Genomic DNA, 24933 nt, shown 5'->3' on the forward strand with positions numbered 1-24933 from the left:
TTTTTTAGTGAACAATTTAAATGTTGGTGGTATTAACCAGTTTGTTTTAAATTTCTTAGAGCCCTTGGCAGAGATTTCTTGCACTAATCATAGTACATAGGGGGAACAAAAGTAGAACATTATTTTCCAGTGTGCATGTGTCTGTGTCTCTGTGTACTTATGTGCTTTACAATTATCAAACATATATTTACACACCAACTTTACAATTAAGTCTTTAAGTAGTCTTTTTTTATGGCAGGGGAAAGAATCAACTGACCAAAGACTTAGGTCTGTATGTTCCATTTGAGATTTTCCAGTATAGTCCCACAGAGCTTCTTACGAATTCAAACTTTTGCTGGGATGTTACTCCATCCAGTAGTGTTTCTTTATGAGATGAGACCTAGAGCTGAGGAATGCATCTCTTCAGTTTCCTTAACATCACTGAACTGTAAATAATTTAAACTATTAAATTGAAATATCCAGACATTTAGTTATTGTTCATATCGCTCATCTTTAACCTTCTAATAATACATCACATTTAAAAAATAATTTTAAAAAACAACCAAAAAAAATACTTTGGAGGATATATACTACACAATCTCCATGGCTCCTGTTTCTTGGGAAATCTGTTACAATATTACAGTTCTCAGAATGTATTTGGAGCAGCAAACACAATTGTCCCTTGGCAACTTCCACATTAAGCAATCCAGACAAGACAATACAATAACTTTAAAAATTGCATCATGATTTACTTTTTTGAATGTATTAAAAAAGGAACACTAACCTGCTTCATAAGTATAGTTTGTTGTTTGTGAACCACAAGATTTGGCAAAAAAAAAGATGTAAAAGAAGACTGTTCTGATGTATAAAACTGTTTACCAGTAGAAGAAACACTGACCTTAATTTGGCCTATCCATAGACTCATTTCATGTAGTATTACTGCATATTTGAAGCTTTAAGGAGCAGACAGAGCTGCTGGTCAATTTGGAACTCACAGAACAGTTGTGCACCATCATTCAAGGTGTCCATGATCAACAGTAAAGCAGAAGTGTGTACATAGTATATGCTGTGAGTCATGTGCATACATGATGTATGTGTATATACTGTTTGGCTGGGTGTACCAATATTGTGGGTGCATGCCTATTCCCTACAACTTTAGGTAGCACTTTGCTTAAACTCTCCTGTTCTGTAGCTTTTGGTTTCAACTAGCTTTTCTCTCCAATCCAACCATTCTGCTCCACACCCTCCTCACTCACCAGCTTTAAATCTTCATGTGAGCAACATTTTAGGACAACTGGATGAAGAATTATTTCTCACACAGAATATGATTACACTCCCACTGTAGGAAATGGAATGAAACAAATGGAATAAAAGTGCAGTGACTGTGGTGAAAACATCTCCACAGACTTATGCCTCAATCTTTTTTTTTTTGTTTCTTTTTTGTTTGGGGTTTTTTACTTGTTGGGGGATTTTTTCCACTGGGTGTGTGTAGTTTCCTGGAGAGAAGGCTTTCCCTCTCCAGTATATATATTTGTGAAAAATTATGTAGTGGGTTAAGGGGGCATAAGAGGAAATGTATACATACATCAGATTCCCCCTTTTCTCTCCTTGGGCTACTAAGCATTGCCTCATTTTTTTCCACTAGAAATGGATGTTGTTAGCCCCTTTTTTATCACTTCAGGAGAACAGATTAAGCTCAAGGATTCTTAGCAGAGGCCAATGTATTTTAGATTGTTCTGAATGATGACATCTGTCACTGCATCAAAGACAAACTGGATGTTACTGGTATCAGTGGCACAGGTGAAGTGTGAGTAGATTTCCTTGGTCTCCTTGTTACGATTTAAGTCCTCGAACTGGCGTTGGATGTAGACTGCTGACTCCTCATAAGTGTTTTGGCCTTTGTATTCAGGAAAGCAGATTGTTAAGGGGATGCGTCGGATTTTTTCTGCCAGCAGATCTTTCTTATTCAAAAAAAGGATGAGGGAAGTGTTGATAAACCAGTTGTTGTTGCAGATGGAATCAAAGAGACGCAAACTTTCTGCCATTCGACTCTGTAGGGGAGGAAACAACAGTGTCAACTACAGTGTTTCAGCATAACTTTGGAAAGCATGCAAAATACATTAGTGAGAAAAATCTGCTTTTAGAAACAGCTTTTGTTTTATTTGGTGACTGTCTCACCTGATCATGAAATTTCAGGGACAATAATTCACTTCCTTTGATACATTTCTCCACAGACTGTCTCTTTATTTTAAAAAGTATTTGGCAACTATGCAGGAAAGTCTAAAACTGAAGATTTAGAAACCATAGGTGTAAGCTGGAAAAACATGGTTGTGTTCAAGCTTAGGTTAGCACTAGAAACAAATTCTTTAAATAAAAGGGATAAGTAAGGATTTCACACTATAGAAATATTCTCCAGTTAATTTTTTTAAAAAAAGATGAAACTGCTACAGCACAACTGCAGCATTGCATCATTAGATGTATAGTTTTTCACACCATACACAATGAGAATTTTTCTCTTTTGTTTGTTTAATGGCGAGCTGGAAAGAATACATTCTGCTATAGTGGGACAACTTGTATGTTTATAGGTGCAAGCTGGCACATTTAAATTATTTTTATCTGCTGCTTTGAGCAGACAGACTCCGTTTATGAACAATTTAGGATGACCACTACAATTATATGTTTGGAAATAACAATGCAGTGCTGCTATAAACCGAGGGCAGGATCGGGGCCGCTCAGAGCTGTCCTGCTGAGTCGCTGCTGGCACAGCCGGAGCTGTCCATGGTACCCAGGGCGTTTGGAGGGCTGGGTTTATTGATGGGTTTACACCTAGAAATAGGTGTAAATAAATGTAATGTTTTGAACAGAAAATATAGATTATTAAAATAAATATCACTCAAGTACTTTCAAAGGTAGATGCAAAAAGATTATTGTGTGTTTTTGCCATGGTTAATCAGTATTATCCAGTTTTTACAAGAAAATAATATGAAAATATAATTTAAAATTTACTTTTGATTCGGTTCTACTAGGCAATTAAAACATATTTTACTGTTATCACTTCAGAAGAGATTTTCAAGAGTGTTGATCATTATTGTTACACTAAAACATCCTGAAAAAATTGCTCATTAAAAATGCTGAGTTGCTGGAGTATAAACAGACTGTTTTGCCTAAGACTTTAAAATTTCCCCTTATACTTTCCTCATTTTGTGTTAATATTCCTTTTTATTTGCTATGTATTGAAATGGTCAGTTACATCCTCTGCTCTCAGAGTTCCATGAAAGCACAGACTTATTTATTTTAGTGAGTAAATCTTTGTTTATAGATTAAAACTAGGGGTTTTTGGCAGTTTCTGGCTATTTCAAAAGCCCCAGGAGCACTGGGGCACACCACCATGGCTGGCACTGCCACAGAAACAGCATGTTGCCATGTTGGAAACTAACACAGAAGCCTCTTGAGGCATAATGTCATATAAGCAAAATGTTACAGTCTTCCCTTGCAAAGGTGGAGTTTTTTGACTTTTGAGCCTACTTTATATATAGGTAGATTTAAAGGTGTAAAAACAAGGCTTTAAAAATCTCCTTGAGGGATTGTTTTTTTATTTTCATAATGCAAATCCTAACAAAACACATAATCCCCCTAAAAACTTGATAGATCTGTTTCCAAATGATCTTGCTCTTCTTTCCTTCCCTGAATTTGTACCTAACAATAAAACCATGAAAAAAAAATTAGCTCAATTGAAATGCCACTAATTGCCTGGAAAAAAGGTGTTCTAGAGCTAATACAGGTTTTTGGCACAACTCTCAGAACATTCATGCCAAGAGGATATTGCATTTTAAGAGGTTTGTGTTTATTACTGTATTTTGTAGTGAATCATAATACTGTCCCTCTACTACCAAATCCTCAGTTGGAGTCTGCAGTCCAAGGGCAAAAATCAGAGGGATAAAAACCTTCCATAAACTGTGAAATGTAATGAGCATCTACAAGAGGACTGATAGTTTTAAATTAATATAAACTTGGTCATCTCCTACATACATGAAGACAGGCTAAGTAAACTCTTGTAGCTGACACCAATGAAATATCCTTTTCTATGTAATATCATTATTCTATTGGTGGGTATTTGAAACACATAAAAGTTAAACTAAACTAAATGGAATTTCTTTTCATTAAAATGCAAATAAGGAATGATTTCCAACAAGATGCAGGCTATATTACACCGGTGCAAGAAACTACAGTTGTGTGGTATAAATGCATTGAGAAATGAACCCCTGATATCAAGTTCATAATTTAACTATAAAAGTAGGAAAATACATCACTAGACAATGAGGAAATTAATCAGAAAACAAAAGTCTTCACATAACAGTAAGATGACATCCATATGATTATTAGAGCTCTAGGGAGAGAGAAACAGGCAGCATCTACTTCCATTTGAAGAGCAGAACACTAATTGAAGTAATTCTCAGAATTTAACTGTTAACAAGGAGCTACAAAATACACTGTTCCATCTCACTTTCTATGTGGAATTAAATGACAAACAAGTAAATCCAAAGAGAAAATAATATACATTTATAAATATTCAGGGGTGGCTTATGATCTCAGTGCATCTCTTGCTTTTTATAGCCAGATAACATCTTAATATGGCTGAAAATCTTAAATAAGTAATATGTCCACAGTTCTAAGATGAAGACTGACACTGAAACTGAACTTAAAGATACGTGATGTACAGACTCATGTGCTCCTGTCCTAACATGACAGGCTTGCCTCTGGTGGTCTTCAGTATTGTAAAACTACTGCACATATTGCAGGGGAATTGAACTTGAAAGGGTTATGGCTTATACTAAAATGTAATTTACTGTACAACTCCCAAAGGAGTTGAAGAAAATTCTCTTAATATGAAGGAAAAATAAAGGTAGGAAAAGGCATTCTTCTCTGCAGTGTCTTTTCCAGTTCAGGAATCCTGAAGAGCGTAGCTAGTCAGGTGGTTAGGAAAATGTGCTGCTGTAATTTCATAATTATACACAAACTGGGGTATAAGAAAGATAATGTCACTGACTTATCCAGATGGCCTTGGTGGGGGCTAATTGCAAATTCTTCTCTGAGCGTGAGAACAAGGAATTGGTTGCTTAAGGGAAAGAACATGCTAAGGAACAGATGGCTGCTTCTCTTCTTCCAATAATTTGCAAACATACAATCATCCTTGGTCATCCTCTGGAACAGGAGGAGTGTGCTTAGCAGCAAAGAGTTCCAGAACAACTAAGAGTTTTCAAAAGGGAAAATTCTATTATCAAGATAGCAAGTAATCAGAAAAATCACTTGGCAAATAAAGCCAAGTTGGAATGTAGGAACTCCACAGGTTTCACATGAAAGCTTTCTGGTCACAGGAAAGCTTGGAACTTAAAAGAGAGAAACTATCACAGATAAGGGAATTAACTGTCATTTCTACTAAATACCTAGGATCTTTCAATCGTTATTTTATAATAATGATTTATCTTATTTTCTACTATTTTAAAGCTGGGGTTTTTTGGGACTGTGAAACCTAAGCAAAGTCATATTCCTCTTGTGTAAAAGTTAAACAATGATGAATCAAATTGGTGCAGTATTGGTAGTGTTTGCTTTCCAGAAAATCTTTAAATGTCAGTAAATCTCAGAAGACCCAGTGGAAGCTGTTGCTGTTTCCCTGTGATTGTGGTTGGCATTTAGCATATGCAGGTAGCTAGGGGCTATTTCACCAAGTGGCATGAATCTTTTCTTCCTGTTTCAAACGTGGTGTTCAGACATCCATGACTCAATGCTTTCTAAGGAAACCAGGAGAAGCTTAAGTATTTGATGAAGGGATGGTGAGGTAAGAAAGTAATTGAATCCATTGGATGTAAACATTATTTTTTCCTTAAGATTATTATGCAAAAAAATCAAATCAATCCTGAAGTAATGACAGTCTACAAAATAAACAAAGGAAATACCATTTCCCAAGACAGTCATAACCAGAGCAATTCAGGAATGCAAACTATGTTTGAATAAATACATAATGGAAGGCTGGAAGAAAGAAGAAGCATTTTACAGAAAAACATACAGAGAAATAAGATAGCAAGAGGTAGCCTGGGTAAATATATAAAAGCCTAGGTTGGATGCAAGTTGAAAGATCCTTTCAGCAGTAATGCATTCCTGTTTGAGTGCAGGATGAGAGACACTCAATTTTTTAGAAGAAGACTATTGTATGATTCATCTTTTGTTCAAAGAAAGAAAACTCCTACAAAAATGCTCAGGTGGCTGTGGGTCTAAATGGGGGAAGAGGATGATAATTTCATGAGTTACAAAAAATAATTGCCTTCATCTAAAAATCAAAAAAGAAGAAGGCACATCTGTTGGAGAGAAGTTAATAGAGTTAGTCCAATCCACTCTCAATATGTATTCTCAAAGAAAGCAATTAAGAAACTCACTTAGGTAAGAATAAAAAGATCCTGTGTATATAGATGTTTCTGGCACTTCCCAGAAGGCTCAGAGTAAACAGACAGAAACAAGACAGAATTGTTTTGCCTTTTCAAGTCCTTTCTTGCCATTCCTAGGATCCCAGGATTTTCCTGGAATATGCTGGCAATTCTAAAATGTAAAAAATAGAAAGGGTGACATAGAAGGGTAAGTCTCGTGTTACTAGCAAGTAACATTTATAAACTACTGATTTAATTCCTCACGATTTTAAAGATTGTTTATATTTACAGTTTCTATATGAGAATGTATAGCAGGTAGAGGAGCCAATAGCCAATATCTCCTCAGAGAAGAAAGGGAAAACAAACCTGGCAAAGTGGTTCTGCAGCATCCTCTCCTTCACTGGTTTTCTGTGGAGTATTACTACTGTCTTTACAGAAAACTTTAGATAATCAAGTCTGGCAATATGAACAAGAAGTATGTGAGGACCTCTAGTCTTGGCTATTGTATAGGATGACAGTGAAAGCATTATGAGTATTTTATCATGTAGGAGCTCTGACTGGAAAAACAGTGGTAGTGTTACTAAGGCTTACTGTGGACTAGACGAGACAAAGCAGATTTAATTGGGAATATTACTTAAAGAGAGACTTTAAAGAGAGACTTAAAGAGAGACTAATTGGGAATATTACTTAAAGAGAGAGAAAGTTTATCTCTGAAAATTGATCCCTGCAACTCTTCAGGAGTGCACTGAAACAGCAGGTTGTGTCTGGAGGAGTACCTGATAAGTGCCAGTGCCAGAGTAGGGTAAGCCACTCTTTAATACTACCAAAACTGTTTAATATTTCTGTACCAGGAACATTACAGATTTGATAATCTTAGTAAGTACAGTCTGACACCAGGCTATGATTATACTAAGGACAGTGCCTGAGCTGGGAAAGAAATCTGATTAAATTTCCTGACAGAAGAATTAGAGTTTGAGCCAGGTGATTTCCAAGTAAAAGAGCAGAGCAACAGATGCTTCTGCAAGCACTTATAAACTAAAAGAAACCTAAAGGAAAGATATATAGAAAACTCTTGGAAGAAAAGAAGAAGAAGTTACTGAGTTCAAGGATCATGAAGAATGGGACACTTCATCATTTAACAGAAATGTTAGAAGATCCAGATAAAGGCTACTCCAGTGTGTCTGCCCACACAGGGTTTTAAAGGCTGTTCTACAACATGGAATGGGGCAGAAAAAAAGTGAAGTAGTTGGAGTTACTGCTTGTGACCAGCTACACGTAGCTTCTAAACAAGCTGAAGTACAGGAAGTCATAAAATGTGCAGAGGTGTGATATTTATAATTTCTCATAAGTGAATTACAACTCCAGAAGAAAATCCTAAAAAAAAAAGGTGTGTTCAGGAGAACAGAGATACGGAGCAGTCAGTGTTGGTCCTGTGCCTGATAGGAAAGCAGCAACGTTTCTGGGAAACAGCAATAATGATAGACTGGCAAAAGAGATGCTGCTGCAACTGAAGCAGGCCAAAAGAAAGTTAAGGTCACAATGGGCCAACATTTTGAAACAGGCCTCCATTTAATCACTAAACTGGGTGGATAGCTTGTTTTTTCTCCTTAAAGGAAGCTTGCTGTGTTTCAGTTGCTCAGTAAACAACTGTTACCACTCTCCTACTGCCTCACAGGTCAAAGCTCTGTGTTATAGAAGCTTCTTGACATAAACAGATACGAGTGCCTGCATTGTGCTTCTCTGTATGTTATTTTGAGCAAATAGCTTTAAGAGGACAGGTATGCCATACAATGAATTTAAGAGTAAATCTTCTGTCTTTGACAGTGACAGAAAGTTTTTTCTGACTACGAATTAAGATAGTTACTAATTTAGTTCTAAGAAGTAAATTAGCAGCATATAATACCTGTACTTGCCTCAGGGAGTGGGGTTTTTTTTTTATAATTGTACAGTATTCTAAGCAATTCTATTATAAAATAGTTTTGTATTAGATCATGCTCATTTACAACCCCAAAGTTCTTGAAAGTATATCCAGGTAGAATGAACATCCATACTTCAGTTGTAAATACCTGGATTTATTATCCTTAAACTGAGTAATATATATGATAATAGAGGCCAGCTTTTTTATTCCTGGCATCATATTTCAATTGACTTAAATGCTTACTCATTGTTTCCAAGTGAAGTGGGTTTTTGCTGTTGTTTCTTTCAGACTTCGAATTATTTGCTTAGCTCAAGGGCAAAAGGAGCATGTCAGGTACATATCCAGCATAGCTGAAATGTCTCACAGTTTTACAAATAAAATAGTCCAGGATTTCTGCTGTCCACATTTGAGACACTTGGCAAAGAGGAGGCTAAAGGATGATCTAGTAACAACCTACAATTACTTGATGCATAGTTCAAAGGTGATAACACTAAACTCTTCCAAGCAGTATCAGATGAAAGAGTTAGGAGCTATGGACATTAATTGCAGTTTAGTTGGTTCAGGTTAGATTTTTTTTCAGGGAAAAAAAATTCACTAGAAGACTAGCACAGCACTGGAACAATTTGCCTAGAAATTTTGTGAACTCTCCATCCATAGAGGTTTTTCTCACCCAAACAGATAAAGCCATAGCTGGCCTGATTCACTGTTGGCAATATTCCAGTATCCTGGAATAGGATAAGTGACCTTCACAGATCACATCCAGACTACATTTCTATAATTCCATTAATTGAAAAATCATATTTATAGATGAATCCATAAGTGAGAAGTCAATTTTATGCATGCAGTTCTGAGCAGATCTCAAACTTTTCATCCTAAGGAGGCCAACTCAAGCATAAGGGCCATCCTTTTTGTGGAAAGTTAGTCTATGCTGACACCATCCTGTTAGCGAGGTAGGATAAAAAATAAATGGTCAAAGAATGGAGTTGTGGCCTATGTGGAATAACCACTTTTTATTGTTTTCTGTTCTCTGCAGCTCCCTGCACCTTACAGTAGCCCCTAAGCTATTAAAATAAAGCAGAAATCTGCATGAGGACTACATAAGGATATACAAGTAAAAAGAAAAATGTTTACTCACTGTTCCAGCCTATCTACTAACCTACCTTTTCTATAGTTTATGCATAACTTAAGCTTTGGCTGATAGATTATGTGTAAAGAAACAATGCTTTTCATCACACCTTCTTTGAAGTGTGCATTTTTCTTATACATTGGAGCAGCAGGGGAGGGAAGGGTGTTAACAGGCTGAATATTCGTTGTAGTCACCCAGGCAATTGTTTGCCTTAATTGAAGAGAAGGAATTCATTGCATACATAAGAGAAATTGTTGTGGGTTTTGGTTGGGTTTGTTTTTTTTTAATGAGAGAACTCCATTACTTTTTGCCACTAGAATGCACTAGTAAGCTTAATAATTTGTTGTAACAGAATAATGGCAGGGGGACAGAGTGCAAAATCCAGGGCCTATGAAAGCTCTTTGGATAAAAAAAAATATTTGCAATCTGAAACATCAGTGAATCAAGAATCCAACTTGATATCCTATGTTAAAAAGAGGAGTTTTCATTTCAACACAGTCAAGTTCAGCTTTAAAGCAGGCTTCTGGATATTTAAGACAGCTAATAGGTAAGACAACTAATAGGTAGAAGTAAAATGAAGGATCATTTGTAAAAGTAGAATTTGAAGACACAGAACTAAAAATCAGACAAAATAGGTTTTTCAGCCTGGAAATAGAAATAGCTGAGAGAGAACATCACAGAGGTCATAAAATCATGAATGATGTGGAAAGAAACATCCAATTCACTTATCTGACAGGAGACAAGTTTTCCTTTCCTACAGGGCATAATTGAATGTAAAACTATCATAAGGTGTTAGAGAATAATAATAATAGTGAAAGCCATACAAGTGTAATCAGGTTCAAAAAGCAATTAAATGAAAAGAGCATTTAAACAGAAAGATGCTGATGCCTTCCTTGGCTCAGTTATCTGGTAGGGCATACTGCAGGAACTATTTGCTTGATCTGTTCCCATATTCTGTTCTAAACTTAAATGCTCAAGAGTCAAATGCTGAAATGATAGTTGCCTATATAGTGTTACTCCTGTAAACCTCCTGCTACATGAACAGTTTTTTCTTCACTAAACTGTCTCATTCATTTTGCAAGACAGATAATGTCCTGCTCTAGTCAGGATTTTTCATTATTGTCACAACTCAACTTACAGACTCATGCTTTACTATAAATTTACTATTTATGAGCTACTCAAAATGCAGAATTACCAGTTTATTATCAAGCTTATAATTATTGTATTTGAGTATTTCATTGGCTACATTTGTCTCCACAGCATGTTGTCAGATCAAGAGGTGCTGTTAACAGCAACTTGTACATAGGGAGCAATACAATGTGTACCATGAGAAATCCTAGTGAGAAGGAACACAGCAATTCCAGACCAATTTTCTAGAACCTAATTTTTCAGCACATGTACCAAGACTAATTGGGTTATACATGTTGAGGGCCTGTTCATAAGGAGGTGTCTCATGGGTCTCTTCTGCTCTCAAGAGGCAATAAAAGCAGTGCTGTTATCTTATTTTAAAAAAATAAAATAATCCCTGTTGCTTGGATTGCTACTTGTGGGGTAAGAGGAATTATGGTCACATCATAGGAAGTGCTGGTAGAGTTATGGCAGTGGCAAAAAAAATGGAAGAATAGGGAAGAAAAAGGGGAAGTCGTCTGAGCATCTGATCTATTCCATTATTGCACAATTACAAGTCATAGATTTATTTATTTTTTATAAGGCTTTTAACTTTTTTTTAAGGCTTACTCAGTTCCAACAACAACGTCTTAGCACTCTGCCTGGTGCCTTTTCCAACAAATCAACTTTTAGTGTTGTCTCTGTAAAATAACTGCTGTCTGGCTGGTGAGCTCTTAATGGATCCTCGATTCAATCAAGAAAGAGACTTTCTAAGAATGAGTTATACCAGAACAAGAGGGATATAGTAACAAAGTTAATAACTTTTGCAAGCTTGAAGGGACTTCATTTATTTGCATGGCTCCTTATCACTTACTTGTCCATTTCTTGGATTTCTTAAAAAAAACTTAGTGTAGTTTTCTATTCAATACATTAAAATGGAGAAAGTTATCTTTTGAATTTTTGGTACTGCTTCTCTATTTTCAACTTGGTCTTTATACATTAGGTCAGAATTGCATTGGGTATGCAATTACAACAGAGAATAATTTTGGTCCAGTGAGTCCTGAACTTCACCTAAGCACAGTGACAACTCATAGATGCCTTTTCCTCTAACTTCTCTTTTCCACTGCATTCATTTTCAGTTCATCTTCAGGTTTCCATGGAAATAGCAGAGAAGTGGGCTCATAGTCTTGGCATTAAAATATTCATAAAGAGAGATAAGGAGATGGTTTATATGGCAGATGCTGTATTGCTAAGCAAGCAGTTAAAAACTAATCTTATGTGTAAATGATCATATATATAAGTGAATGTATTCTGGGGAGAATAGGCCCAAAATGTATTCTTCACAGGGAAAGGAGGAGGAATAAGTACTATAAACCTGACTTGCAGAGAAAGCAAGTATTTCCATCTGCAGTGTAAGACTTCCCAGAACAATGCAAAATAATATGCTGCTAAGATATTACCATTAGAAGTTGAAATCTTTCTCAAGGGAACAGAAGATGATTTGAACTTCCTACAGAGGCACTTTATACTAACATCACATATTTTAACCAAAGCCTCTTCTCTAATAAAAACCAGTATGATACTTGAAAGAGAAATTCTGTGGTTGCTGTCAACAGCCAGTACATTAAAACCTCTCAACCCAAAGTAAAATCTATCTTCTTCAGAAAGAAAACTATTTTAAAAACCTGATGTTTGAGTGGGTTTGGGTTTTTGTTGGTTGGTTTTAAGGTAAGAAGGGTACTTCTCAAAATATAGATTTCCTTGAGTGCTCTATTCACCTATTCACGTCAAGACTTTTTGCCAGTGCATTTTTCTGCTTTAAATATTCATGATTTGGAGAAGGAATTGAATGATCTGAGTATAGAATGGCTTTTCTTTTTCAGGGCAAGGTAATATTTCTTTGACTTACTGTGTGGCCTTTTAATTTTAAATTTTTTCTTGAGCAGAATAGCAATGGTAAGATTTTAGAAAAGCTGCATCATTCTTTTTTTATTCAGGGCACCTCCACCTAACTTCTGGTTAACTGTCATCTTAACAAGAATTTATTAAATGACTTATTTACAACTATAATGGACCACTGTGGGGCATAACTCATGTCTCAGCCTGGATAACTGGATGTGTTGTGGAATTTAATGTCTGAATGCAGTAGACCCACTCTGGTCATTGAATCCCATGGATTAGCCAATTTAGCAGAGAGTATCAAGAAGAAATTACAGTAATGTCTGTGTTCTAGTCCTATTATGGTGTGCATTTGTTGGGGGCTGTTTGTTTTTGGTTTTTAATAGATGTCCTATCATTTGCATTAATATTGAGGAGAGGAGCTAGTACATATTAGTTTCTGAAATACACAGTTTATTTGGTGACTACTAGTTTGAAAACAGGAACATTCAGTGGCCTAGAATTTCTCACTCCTCCCTCTATTAGCAGACAGAAGGTATAACTGCATTCAGGGTAGTAATATCTCCAGTCTCAATTGCAGATTAAAACAGCAAGGGCTGTTTAAACAAGATAACAGGCTGAACATGAAAATATAATTCAAGAGCCTAATATTTTTATGGAATTGAATTTTTCTGCTGGAAAAAGACCAAATAATTATTTTTCCTCTTATACTACATTTCATGTTGGTATTAAAACTTACCACACCATTTCCTCTCTTAGAAATGCTTGCAGCATACAGTCAACAGCTAAACATCACCAGGAACAAATATACCTCCCATATTTTCATGTCTCATTCATAAACTAGTGTTTAAATTTCATAGAATCATAGAATCATAGAATTAGCCGGGTTGGAAGGGACCTCAGAGATCATCTAGTCCAACCCTTGATCCACCGGAGCAGTTGCTAGACCATGGCACTGAGTGCCACATCCAGTCTTTTTTTAAATGTCTCCAGGGACGGAGAATCTACCACCTCACCGGGCAGTCCATTCCATAGCCTGATCACCCGCTCCGTGAAGAAATTCTTTCTAATATCTAACCTAAACCTCCCCTGGCACAACTTAAGACTGTGTCCTCTTGTCTTGTTGATGGTCGTCTGTGAAAAGAGTCCAGTTCCCACCTCGCTACAGCCTCCTTTCAGGTAGTTGTAGACAGCAATGAGGTCTCCCCTGAGCCTCCTCTTCTTCAGGCAATTTGATACCTAATTAAGTTTTGTTAGACTTATTCTGCATTTTCTTCAGTTTTTAAGCTTGTTTTTTTTTCATGACATTGAACTTCATTTTATGTCTTTGGGAACTAAAGCTGTCACCATAACCTGTGGAATACAGATCCATGGCAATCAGCTTCTCAGAGCACTTGTCTTCTAGCTACAGTCAGAGCTGCTCCATATCAAGGACACATGACTTTGATCAAGTCCTTGTTTTCATAGTATGATAATAATTAATCTTGTATTGAAAGGGTACTGGAAAAAAGCTGTGGATGTCTGTTTCATCTGAGGCTAGCTGCTAGCCAATGACAAATTAAAATGTCATAGTATTGGATTATAGCTCCCTGATAAGCTGACCTTGCCAGTGAAACTGGAAAAGGAATTACCCTACTCCTGCAGTGCAGTGGAATGTCCCTCCCTTAAGCCATCACATCTGTTTGTGAGGTCACACTGTAAATGCGATCAGCAGGACTGATCCAACAAAGAAATAGCTCATTTTGGAGGAAAAAAAAAAGAAAGAAGGCTTGGAATTGCCAGTTAGACTTGTTTGCAAGGCTCTGGTCAGGCTGCTTCTAAGCAAGGCATGAAACACATTGGTACATAGTAACATGAACGTAAGATTAAAATCAGGTCTCTGCTGTGTTTGTACAGTGTGGTGATAACTGTATTGCATACATAGTCAGCAGAGAAAAAAAAAAAAATCTCACCTTCCACCCACACAACCAGCAGGATTTCTTCATGCTTCTGAAAATAATAACTGGGGAAGAAACAGCCTGTATTCCCACTCTCACTTGCACCAAGTACAGATACAAGATATGGATTTGAAAAGGAAAAGTTGTTCCCCGAGGTCTCTGCTGCATAATTGATGCACTTTTGGAAGGAACTATTATAGGTCTATGTCAATGAAAAAAATGTAATGTAGTGATGATGCTACAGATTAGGTATTAATTCAGTGTACTGCAGTCATTACAATAATCATATCAATGAGAAAGATTGGCTTTTCCCAGTTTGACTGGTAAATTAATTTTTTCTTCATTTTTTAGCTGTATGATGCCTCATTTATCCTGAAATGTCTGTATCTTTAATACATTCTTAAATACTTTTTGGCACAGTAATGATTTTCATTTTTTATGGTACAGATGTGACACCATAATTTAAACATGGCAGTGTTTCTATTCACACAGTCTACTTGTTGAACACGTGACAATGAACTGAGAGTTGTAAGATGCATGTTAAATATCTCTTGAAGCACTATGCTAGATAAATGCAGGAAATCTAGAAGGTGAATTTTCTAGCAAAAATATTGTGTAGAACTCCCTAGTGAGGTTTTTACAGTGAGTTGCTGTTGTCTTTTTCTAATCTGCTTTAGAAAACTAAATTTAATTCCTTTTTGCTGTGGGCATTATTTTGTCTAGAAAACAACCAAGACTGTCAGAGGATCTTGAGGAGGAAAACCTCCCAAAGCATTCTTTTTTTACATTATTTTACATTGTTTCTTTTGACTAGATGGGCAGCAGAAGAGATTGCCAGTTCACACCATTCTAACTGAAACCTCATCCTATTTCACTTAGTCAGTGAACAAACAAGCTGATATGCTATATTAAGCCTGTTCTAAATATCTACACAGGCAAATGCTTTTTAAAGTGCCCTTTAGAAGCATTAAATAATTTGAAAGGAGCTCTGTTACCCTGAAAAAGAGTATCAAAGAAAAGTCTGCCAAAAGAAAAGTAAAAAGTACAAGAAAAATAGCAATTAAAATTATCCATATGCATTGAAATTCCAATTTAGTATAAGAACTGAAATACAAATTTAAAGATAAAACTTTTTCAGGTTTTTGTATTCTTCATTTTGGGGGAGACAGGGCTGCATATTTATGTTTGCATAAAATTAAATCATCACCACTGGCACCTCCCCTAGTTTCTTTAAATAAAAAACGAAGTGGTTTGTGTCAGGCTTATTGAAAGATGATGTTTTAGAAAATGTTTGTAGTATCTGACATGATTTCTCTGACTTATAGATTTATAAGAGCTTTGCCTCATGAACTGTACAGAAATTGTAGAAGGCTGTTGAATACAAGAAAACTATTTTTCAAGACAGAAAGCTATAATCTGTAATGGAATTGTGTAATGGAAAAGGATTTTGAAAAGAATATAGAAGTGAAAAAGAGGAGATTGAGGAAATAATATGCAGGGTTACCAAAAGTGAAGATTTCTCTGCATAGAATAATACATTGCAAAATTGTGAAAGGATGAGCTTGTTTCAGTGTACTTTTCTGTGAAGCAGCTTTCTCTTACAGTAAGATTCAGTTATACAGGAGGAGTTCAGCTGTTCTAGTAATTCATATATCAGAATGGGGAACTCTGACTCATCTACCTTTTGCTTTTCCTCTGCTGAACATGGGATCCTACTTCTGCCTTACACTGATCTGAAACTCACTGGACTCCTCTGCGAGTTACATACTTGGGATTCCAGCAGAAACTCAACCACACTGAAAGATTGGATTATTTTATAATAGGTTTGTAGTTACATTTGTTAGTAAGGGCCCAAAGAACAGTAGAGCTGGCACAAGTAATGAGGTAGAACCATGCAGAAGAGGTAGCAGTGGTTGACAGAAGAGCTGAAGAAAAATCAGGAGTGAGACCTCCCTTTCTTCCTAAGCAGGGAGCTTATAGATAATCTCAGCACACTTATATAATTTAATATATGCATTCAATATGCAATTTCTCCCAATGCCTGTAATTCTGCTTTCCATATCCTATGCTGCTTCAGAGGAAAGAAAAAAAAAAAGCCAACCCCACACATAATCACTTTGTCAGAATGGGAGATTTTAAAATGGAAGGAATTTGCAAAAATGTGTTAATTTATAAATTAACAAGGCTTTATTTTGAATCTTTATCCCTGTATAAATAGGTATTAAACAGAATATCATGATAATTGGATCTTTTGGTCTAACTTCTGTTTATCACAACAGTGGTAATTTCCATCTAGTGGGTTTTCCCTGTTTTGAGCCTGTAGCTGATATCTGTCTGCCTAAACCCTGTCTTTCAGAAAAGCTACTTCAACTTGCTCAGCCTCCTTCCTCAGTTTTTTAAAAAGAAGCTATTTCAAAGATGTATCTATCTGACCTAGCTTCTACCCAACTGTTCTTATTTTGTGTCTCACATTACGTGTTTCCTTAAATATGAGCATTTTTTTCTCCTTCAGGTACTTATGTCCTAAGCAGGATATAAGTTAGACTTCAAAATCTTTTTAGTGAAACAAAACAAATTAACCTTTTGAAACCTTTTTAAATGCTGTAAGTCTCAGTCTGGATGTCTGGATAGCAATGGCAGCCAGATGCTCTGCAGAACACTGCCTCCAGGACATTTCAGGCACAGCCACACTGCATTTCGTTTTGTCAGCCTTTGATTTCTTTTCTTTTTAACACATCTTTAACCTCCTTTATTAACCTTTCACTTTTCCAGTTCATTCTGATTGTTTTTCTTTCTCCATGTATGGGTTGCTGGGTTTTTAAGTTTGTTTCTAATTACTGCTTTCATTTGATCTATCAAGAACAGCAAAGGCACAATGCAAGCTGCTATTAGAAACACCCCTCTCTGTATCACTGCCAGGGCAATTCATACTATTGGATTACACCTGGTCCTAACAGGCATTGTAAAAATTCATCTACTTTGACAAGTCCAATGACATCCTGAGCCAGTATTTTTAGGGTGCTACTGCATGTACATCTACACCAATGGAAGTCCAACTGATTTTGGTGAGTATTAATGGAAAGAAACTCTCATGACTACGTCAGAGTTGGAGTGAGAAGGCTGAAATTGCTAGAAACACTGCTAGCTTTGGCAGGACACAGCTGAAGCACAGCTCATTGTTGACTGATATGACACTGTACCATGCCACGTTGCCAGGGAAACATAAGACAAGAACATAAGGTTGTTAAACTGGAGGGGTTCTTAAAAAAAAAAAATTGTAAAAATGTTCAAGACCAGACTGTCCTAAAGCAAATGTAGCACATGTGTGACATACCATCATGTTATCCTGTAAAATTAGTTTAGTCATAGCCTTTCTCCCCCACACACTGATGGACTGAAGGGTTCTTGCTTCTAAAAATGCTACTTCTGTTACTATTATTATCTATAATTTATATCTACTGATATGAAATAGTTGGGGGTTGATTCCTGTTTGTAAACTGAAGTATGATAATCAGTAAATAATGAGGAAAAGTACACAGAGAATTACTAAATTGTGTATTTTGAAAGCAAGTTGTTCCAGTTACTTTAATAATGAGGGAAGTATCAGGATTAAATATCTAAAAAATAAGTGACAGGAGTTAGAGTACTGAATTAATGGGAGTAGAAGAGTTATTAATTGTCTGCTAATTTTAAAGTATAATCAGGGGGCACTGTCATTGGTTGACAGGTTCAAAATTTAACTAAGCCCATTAATAGCTTAAGAAGAATGAGTCTGTGCTAACAAGGACATCTAAGTAGTGAATCTTATCAGCACACAATTAGATATAAACAAATAAATCCATGGAACATGCACATACATATAATTTGTGGAGGGGTAGAAAATTAAAATCTGGGGAAACACAAGTATTTCCCTTGTATTTTATCCCAGCTTCTCAAGATTTGAACTCAGAACTTCCAAGTCAAATGAACTATCATGATATTTAATAGTCCTTAATATTTATTTTTCTTCTATACATTTTTCTATTCCTTCTGAGCTCGTGCAGAGTTTTGGCACCATGACATAATCTGCAAGCTCCAAAATTCCACTGGATATTGTGTGGAGCTTCACTGCCTTTACCTTGTTCTGACCAATTTAGCTAATGGTGTCATTCAATATCCTGAGTTCTTAAGAGAGACTAAATGATTTCTGTATTCCAGTTATCACTTCATGAGACCATCACATTGCCCTGCCTAGGACCATTTTTTTTATCTTTGGGGAAAATGTTCCCACCTATTTGTTATTTTTATAGAAAATATTCAGTACTTTGTCATGCTTTGCTCTAGTTCTAACATATTTTCTACAAAATGGAAGAACAAGGATCTACATACCCTTCTGAGAACAGACATGCTTTGTATTTTATATGATTTTCTGGTGTTTCCTTAGGCCTTTTGTAACATTGTTTGCTTTTTTGACAACTATAGAACATCAAGTTGATATTTTCAGAGCTGTTAAAACTCCAGAATCTCTTTCTGATCTGTGCACTGTATGACAGTGAGTCAATGTGATACTGAAATGGACTAAACCAGAATCTTTAAAGAAATTAAACTTCCCATAAAGGCCTTGTCACACTTCCAGAAAGATTGCAGTTACCTAAGCACTCACAGGATTAGTTTAACAATCTGCTGGAATGGCAACAGTGTAATACAAACATAGAATTATTTTTACTTGCATACGATTTCCTAGCAACCAACCACCTCAAAAGAGGGAGAAATACCACATAATCAAAAAAGTTATGATACAAAAAGAAATATTAAAAGAGAAAAAAAAATAGAAAATAGGCTCCTTAAGTATGTGGTTTAAGGAAAAAAAATTACTTGATAAAACATTTATTGGCAGAAACAGGATTTCTGTTCAAAATTCATACAATTAGTGTATGAGAGAGATCTTTCTAGGTAAATTATTATTATTAATTGAGAGGTTCCATTATGACCATTATGTAAATAGTTTTACTTGAATATTCATATTTATAAAATTACTGAACTAGTGCCATTTTTAGAGGAAAGCAGACATGTACTGCCTTTGCTTGGTCTTTCCTGCACTATGTGGATCTGTTGTAACTACTGACCCCAGGAATTCTCAGTCACACATTCATCTTTAAAGAATCTTTCTAATGGTCTAGAACCTGGTTGCAGCAATGCACTATGGAAGGAAAATGAAATCTGCTCATCAGAATGTACAACAGGTATAAAACACAAAACTGAGTGCATACAGGCAGACAAGTAGGGAGATTTGCAAAGAAACTGCAAGATTTCTTTTCAAACTGAAAGGGGGGAGGGCTAACATAAGAGAACAGAGATTATTAGCATTCTCTAGCACAGATTAATTTAGGGAGAAATTTAAGTAAAGATGAGACACTTGGTATTTAGAGGCAACTCCTCCTAAGTGCAGGGTGCAACATGAAAGAAGGCCAAAAAAAAGATCACTGGATAATTGAACATTATTGAAGGCCAGAGATATCATCTTAATATGTAATAAAATACAAGATGTGTCAATCAGGTGCTTAGTACCCTGAAAACTAAAACAAATTTGACATAATAAAGAAGAAATGAGCACAGGGCTATAGAACCTAGGGCACCCTCAGAGTTCTGGTCAGGAATAATAATCTTATAATAAATCAATAGCATTCCAAAACCAATTTTGCAACTCTGTCAAAAGAAGAGGCAGCTGTTACCTAGTTGAGTCATGCTAGCTATGTGCATGGAAAGATAAAGCTATATTTATTAAGTTAGGCAGAAAAAAAAGTGTAGGACATTGTGGAAATGAAAACAGACACAGATCACATTTGCAGATAAGATAAGCAGGGAAAGTATTGTTACAGACAGATAAAAGAGGAAAACACACATGGTGGAGGAAAAATAAGTGAAGAATTAGAGTTTTCACTGTCTTGCCCTTTGCTGAGCAGCTGAATATCTCACATTTTGAACAGAAATGTCAAAATACTGCTTATGCCAGATCTACAGATTTTTAACTCGGGTGATTTTGTACCTGCAAGTGATGTTACTCAGACTAAATTATAGCAGGAGAAAGACAAAAGCCCAAGAAAAAGATAGGTTTTCCCTTCTCTCATTTGCTTCCAAGCATCATAAAAGCTTAACTTTTTTTTTTCTCTCTTAAAATTACATACAAAGGAAACATTTTCCAGGCATCTGGCATTTTGAGCATTATTTTTATTCTCCCTTCTCTACATTAGTGTCACTACTACACTCACCCTGAACACACTTCACAAATAAGCTATATTTAGGACTAGCTCATTTTCCCCTCAATTTTTACCATATTTGTCAATCATTATTTTAATGCACCTTCACTCAAGCCAGTGCTCATGCAGAGCCTTCAGTCAGTTCTGTCAACAGAAAGTACAGAAGTCACCAGACTTACATCGAGCGTTTACTCAGCGTTCACAGTTTATGAATCAGCCAAATCCTTACATGCTCTGTCAAGCAGTAAGTTATGCTTGGCAGTGGACTAGTTTTATTTAATAATTCTCTTCACTGGAGATACTACTTCAGGAAGCATTTTAGACTCAGCAACACTATTATTTGTAGGGCTTTTTTCACAAGTGGCAGTCTCAGAGTTGCAGTTCAAGTGATTTACCAGTGTTGGTAATGCTCATAGTTCAGCTACTGCAGCTGTTTAATCCTGTATCTTCAGCATGCCTGGAACACACTGTGCTCTCCACAGGAAAATTACGGATATGTTTATGGATAAAGCATAATAGTCAAAGGAAGATGGGCCACAGGTAACCTGTTCTTTCTGATGATGCAGTCTGGTTCCTCCTGAAATGCTATTAGTGTCCCTGTCCTTTTTGCCACGTAAGTAGGAGTGTCAGGAAGATGACTCTTCTTGCATATTTAATCTGTGTTCTAATTTCTCAACATGTAATAAAGATGTCTGCAGAATTTATTTTTATAGATAGGCAAATACTTTGACAGTGGTTACATACACATGGAAGCTGAGGGATGATAAAAGTCTGACTTTCATTGTTGATTACCCTCTTTATTTAGTAGTACCAAACAACAGCAGACTGCAAAAAAGTACAAACAACCCTCCAGGTTGCTAAAAAGCACTGTAAAAGTGGGCTACAATGTCACTCATAAATAACCCAAGTTATTACTTAGCTTGATTTTAGATAAAGGAATCAATATCAGCATACATAAAGTTTTTTTTGCTATTATATTATGGGTTTTGCACCCTTTGGCCTACTTCCTTTTGGGTTTTAAATCTGAAGAACAAGCAGGAAAGGTCTAAAGAAAGCAACTAACTCCTAGTCAGGGGCTGGATATAAATAAGATTCATTTTCCTAATGCTTCTGAAAACAAATCGAAAGAACTAGGGACAATGCTTCTTGCTTGTCAAGTGGAGGTTACTAAACAAAAATCAGACAGAAATCTGTCACAATAGGAAGGCACCAATGCCAAGTCAAGAGAGTTGAGATAATGAAACCTAAGTCCATATGTGGGACTGCAAATGGTGAATCAGCAGAGTAAGTGCAGTGAATAAGCTGTAAAATGACTACAGAGGATGAGAATATTATATGTGATAATCTATAGCAATGAAAAAGGGCCAGTGAAACAGTGCCAACAAGGATTATTGAAAATACTGTATCTTTGCAAAAAGTATTTAAGACATAACTCCATACCTGTAGAGTTGCCTCAGCCCCTTGCCTGCTGCTTCTGCTGTAAAAGAACAATGATTCTGGTGTTCTGGGCTACACCAAGAGCCAATACTGGTGAACAAGCTTTCTAAATAAGTGACAACTGAAGCTTTGTAAGGGAGTACAAGAGAAATAGGAGCACTTTAAGGTTAACTTTCTGGGTTTACATTAGAGATTTTCATTCTTCCTGAAGGCTGTTTTCAAACATAAATACACTATGTTTACAAACTGCCAGAAGATAAAATCATTGTGTTCCTACCCACAAATTCCCATCTCTTAAGCATGATGTTTTACAAGGCTGACAAAAAATGAGTTCCAATTAAAACCTGTAAAGGTTAATTCAGGAACTTAAATGTGATAGTAAGCACATAGTTGCATATGTGTGTTAATGTATTTTTCTGTAGTTACTATATTTGCATTCTGTTAAAGCCAGAAGATTAAAGAGAATTAAACAAGAGTAGTTATTCATTGAACAAGACAAATCAGCCATATAATCAAAAAGAAAGTCTTAAATTTAATAATTCCATACTAGTGAAAAATATTCTTTTTTTTTTTTTTTAATTAATTTAATTCCAAATTCCTATGGACAATCCTCAAAAAATTAGGGAGAAAACAGTTAACTTACTACTAGTTTTAGCTTCAAAAAAATTTGAGGACTTTTCCAGGACTTGGAAAACATGGTGTCCAAATGAACAGTCCCTCTACTCCAGGATGTCACTGCTGTCTGCCTTTTAAAATCATGTTTGGAGTAACACTTAACCAGGTAAACATCAAGCAGAAGGGCACAAAAAAAATCTGCTGTCATGTGAAGAATGACAGTATTTCCCAAAAGTATCATTAAATAAATAATTCCCTCCAGAGCAGAAAACTATCCAAATAAAATAATCATAGCTGTGTTACAGCTATGGAGCTACAGCTTCACAGATTGGAGGTGGGAGAAAGGAATCACATTCAGTACTGGGAACACAGGGATTGCTGCCTTGAGGGTGAAGGGAAGTGAGGTAAAAATGAAGGCCAAACAATGTGGTGAGGGAAAGGAAGGGAAAAGAGGAAGTAGAAGGTGTACTTACTGTTTGATTATCTTCATACAGCTTCAAGTCATACCCACTGAGCTCCACACAGAAAATTATTGCTGTAACCCCCTCGAAACAGTGGATCCATTTTTTGCGTTCAGATCTCTGTCCACCCACATCCACCATTTTGAAAGTCAGCTCTTTGAAGGTGAATTTATTTTCTACAATCCCTGTGGTCATGTCCCGAGAACGCAGAATATCTTCCACTGTGGGGATGTAGTCCAGTGCTGCAATCCTTTCTAGGTCATTTAAATAGTAGGCAGCATTATCCTCTAGGTGGTACTCATTGGAGCGGCAAAAACACTCCTGCACACCAGGGTCCACCCAGAGCCGTTTCATGACTCCCAGCAGCTCAGGAGTGATCTCGCCTTTGCTCTCAGCTGGGCCTGTCAGAGCAAAAAGCTGCACAGCATCATAGGCTCTGTCAGGATTGTGGAATTCTATCTTAAGTGTGGCTAGAGCCCGGATGATCCGGGTGAGGGAGTCAATTGCGTTGTAGATAATCAGAGGTTTGTATTCCTTGCAAGCCTCCAAGTTAAAGCCACCGCTATGAATGATTTTCATCTGCTTTACAATAGTGCTCTTCCCAGAATTGCTGGTACCCAGGAGAAGGAGCTTGATCTCTCTTCGTTGTCGCTGACTCTCAGAGCGCAGGTGGCGGTCAATCCTCCGGGACCGCCGCGCTGCCTCTTTCTCCTCAGAGCTTTGCCGACATCCCATGGTATAGCAGGCAGGTACAGAAGGGAAAGGTTGGAGACTGTCACGCTCTTTTTGGGACTCTGGAAAAGATCTGTGGTGTCTTTCAGTCCTCGTGCCAGGTACGCCTTGAATAATAAAAAAAGTCACTATCCAATACCTGATGATCCAAGATGCCTGTACCACCTAATTCAGTCCCAGCACGGGTGCAAACACATGTAGATATGCAACCATGGAAATAGTCTCTTCAGTAGATCTCATGGCACTCCCCTTTCCAGTGTATAAACATTGGCACATTCCTGTTAATGAAGGGACGCTTCCCTCTGCCACACTTTGGCTAGATCCATCAAATAGTCTTTTCTGTTCTGCATAATTATTTTGCTGCCTTCTGTCCGGAGCTAAGGAGCTGCACTTTCACCTTCTCTTCTGTAGCCCTTGTCTTTTAATTGCGTTTTCTGGTTGCTGTGGTGATGCTGCTAGATAAAGCTGAAGCTCTTTTCAATGGTGCTGTACTTGTTTTGTTTCTCTTCCCCCACTTCTTCAGCTGATCCAGTTCAGCTTTGTAAATCTGTGCCTTTCACCTGCCAAACAATGAGAAAAGAAATGAATGAACTGGGTCTCTGCTTCCTTGCTGCAAACGACTCACTCTCTTCTGTTCTAGACTCTAAACCTTTTATTACCCCAAGCAGAAAATACAGGTGGAAAAAATATGTCAAGAAAAACAAAAATCTTCGCAAAAACTCAGGGACAGCTGAGGCTTGCCAACCTAAGAAAATGTGGTTTCTGAACAATGGTAAATCAAATCTCCCTTTCAGCCTTCTGTGTTTTATTATCTAAACCTACATGAAAACAAACAGTGCTGAGCTGTGCCCCAATTTCTCCCTCAGCAAGAGCTTATGGCACTGCTTTTTCTGCACAGTCCTGTTCTGGCTGGTTTTCCTAAAGTAAAAAATGAAAGAGACAACTACTTTTCCCAGTCTCTCTATTTAAAACAGTACACTGTTCTCAGACAGATGTCCTCCTGAGTTTTCTTTCATCTTTTCTGTTTGCTCTGAATATTTAAATAACTAAATTAGGAACCAAAAGGT

The 24933-nt window shown here is 36.7% G+C and overlaps 2 protein-coding genes across 2 annotated transcripts in view; one reads left to right on the forward strand and one right to left on the reverse strand.

Moving 5' to 3' along the window:
- RSPH14 (radial spoke head 14 homolog) overlaps positions 1–24933 on the forward strand; it is a 61797-nt gene that overhangs the window by 6278 nt on the left and 30586 nt on the right. The gene's annotated exons all lie outside the window — the stretch shown is intronic.
- On the reverse strand, positions 791–24013 carry GNAZ (G protein subunit alpha z). The gene is made up of 2 exons (XM_008502788.2): positions 23147–24013; positions 791–2030 (listed from the first exon to the last, which is right to left on the reverse strand). Exons 1-2 carry the CDS (start codon positions 23867–23869, stop codon positions 1686–1688), a joined length of 1068 nt encoding a protein of 355 aa, XP_008501010.1. The 5' UTR covers positions 23870–24013; the 3' UTR covers positions 791–1685.

Source organism: Calypte anna, chromosome 15, assembly GCF_003957555.1.
Source record: "Calypte anna isolate BGI_N300 chromosome 15, bCalAnn1_v1.p, whole genome shotgun sequence".
NCBI lineage: Eukaryota > Metazoa > Chordata > Aves > Apodiformes > Trochilidae > Calypte > Calypte anna.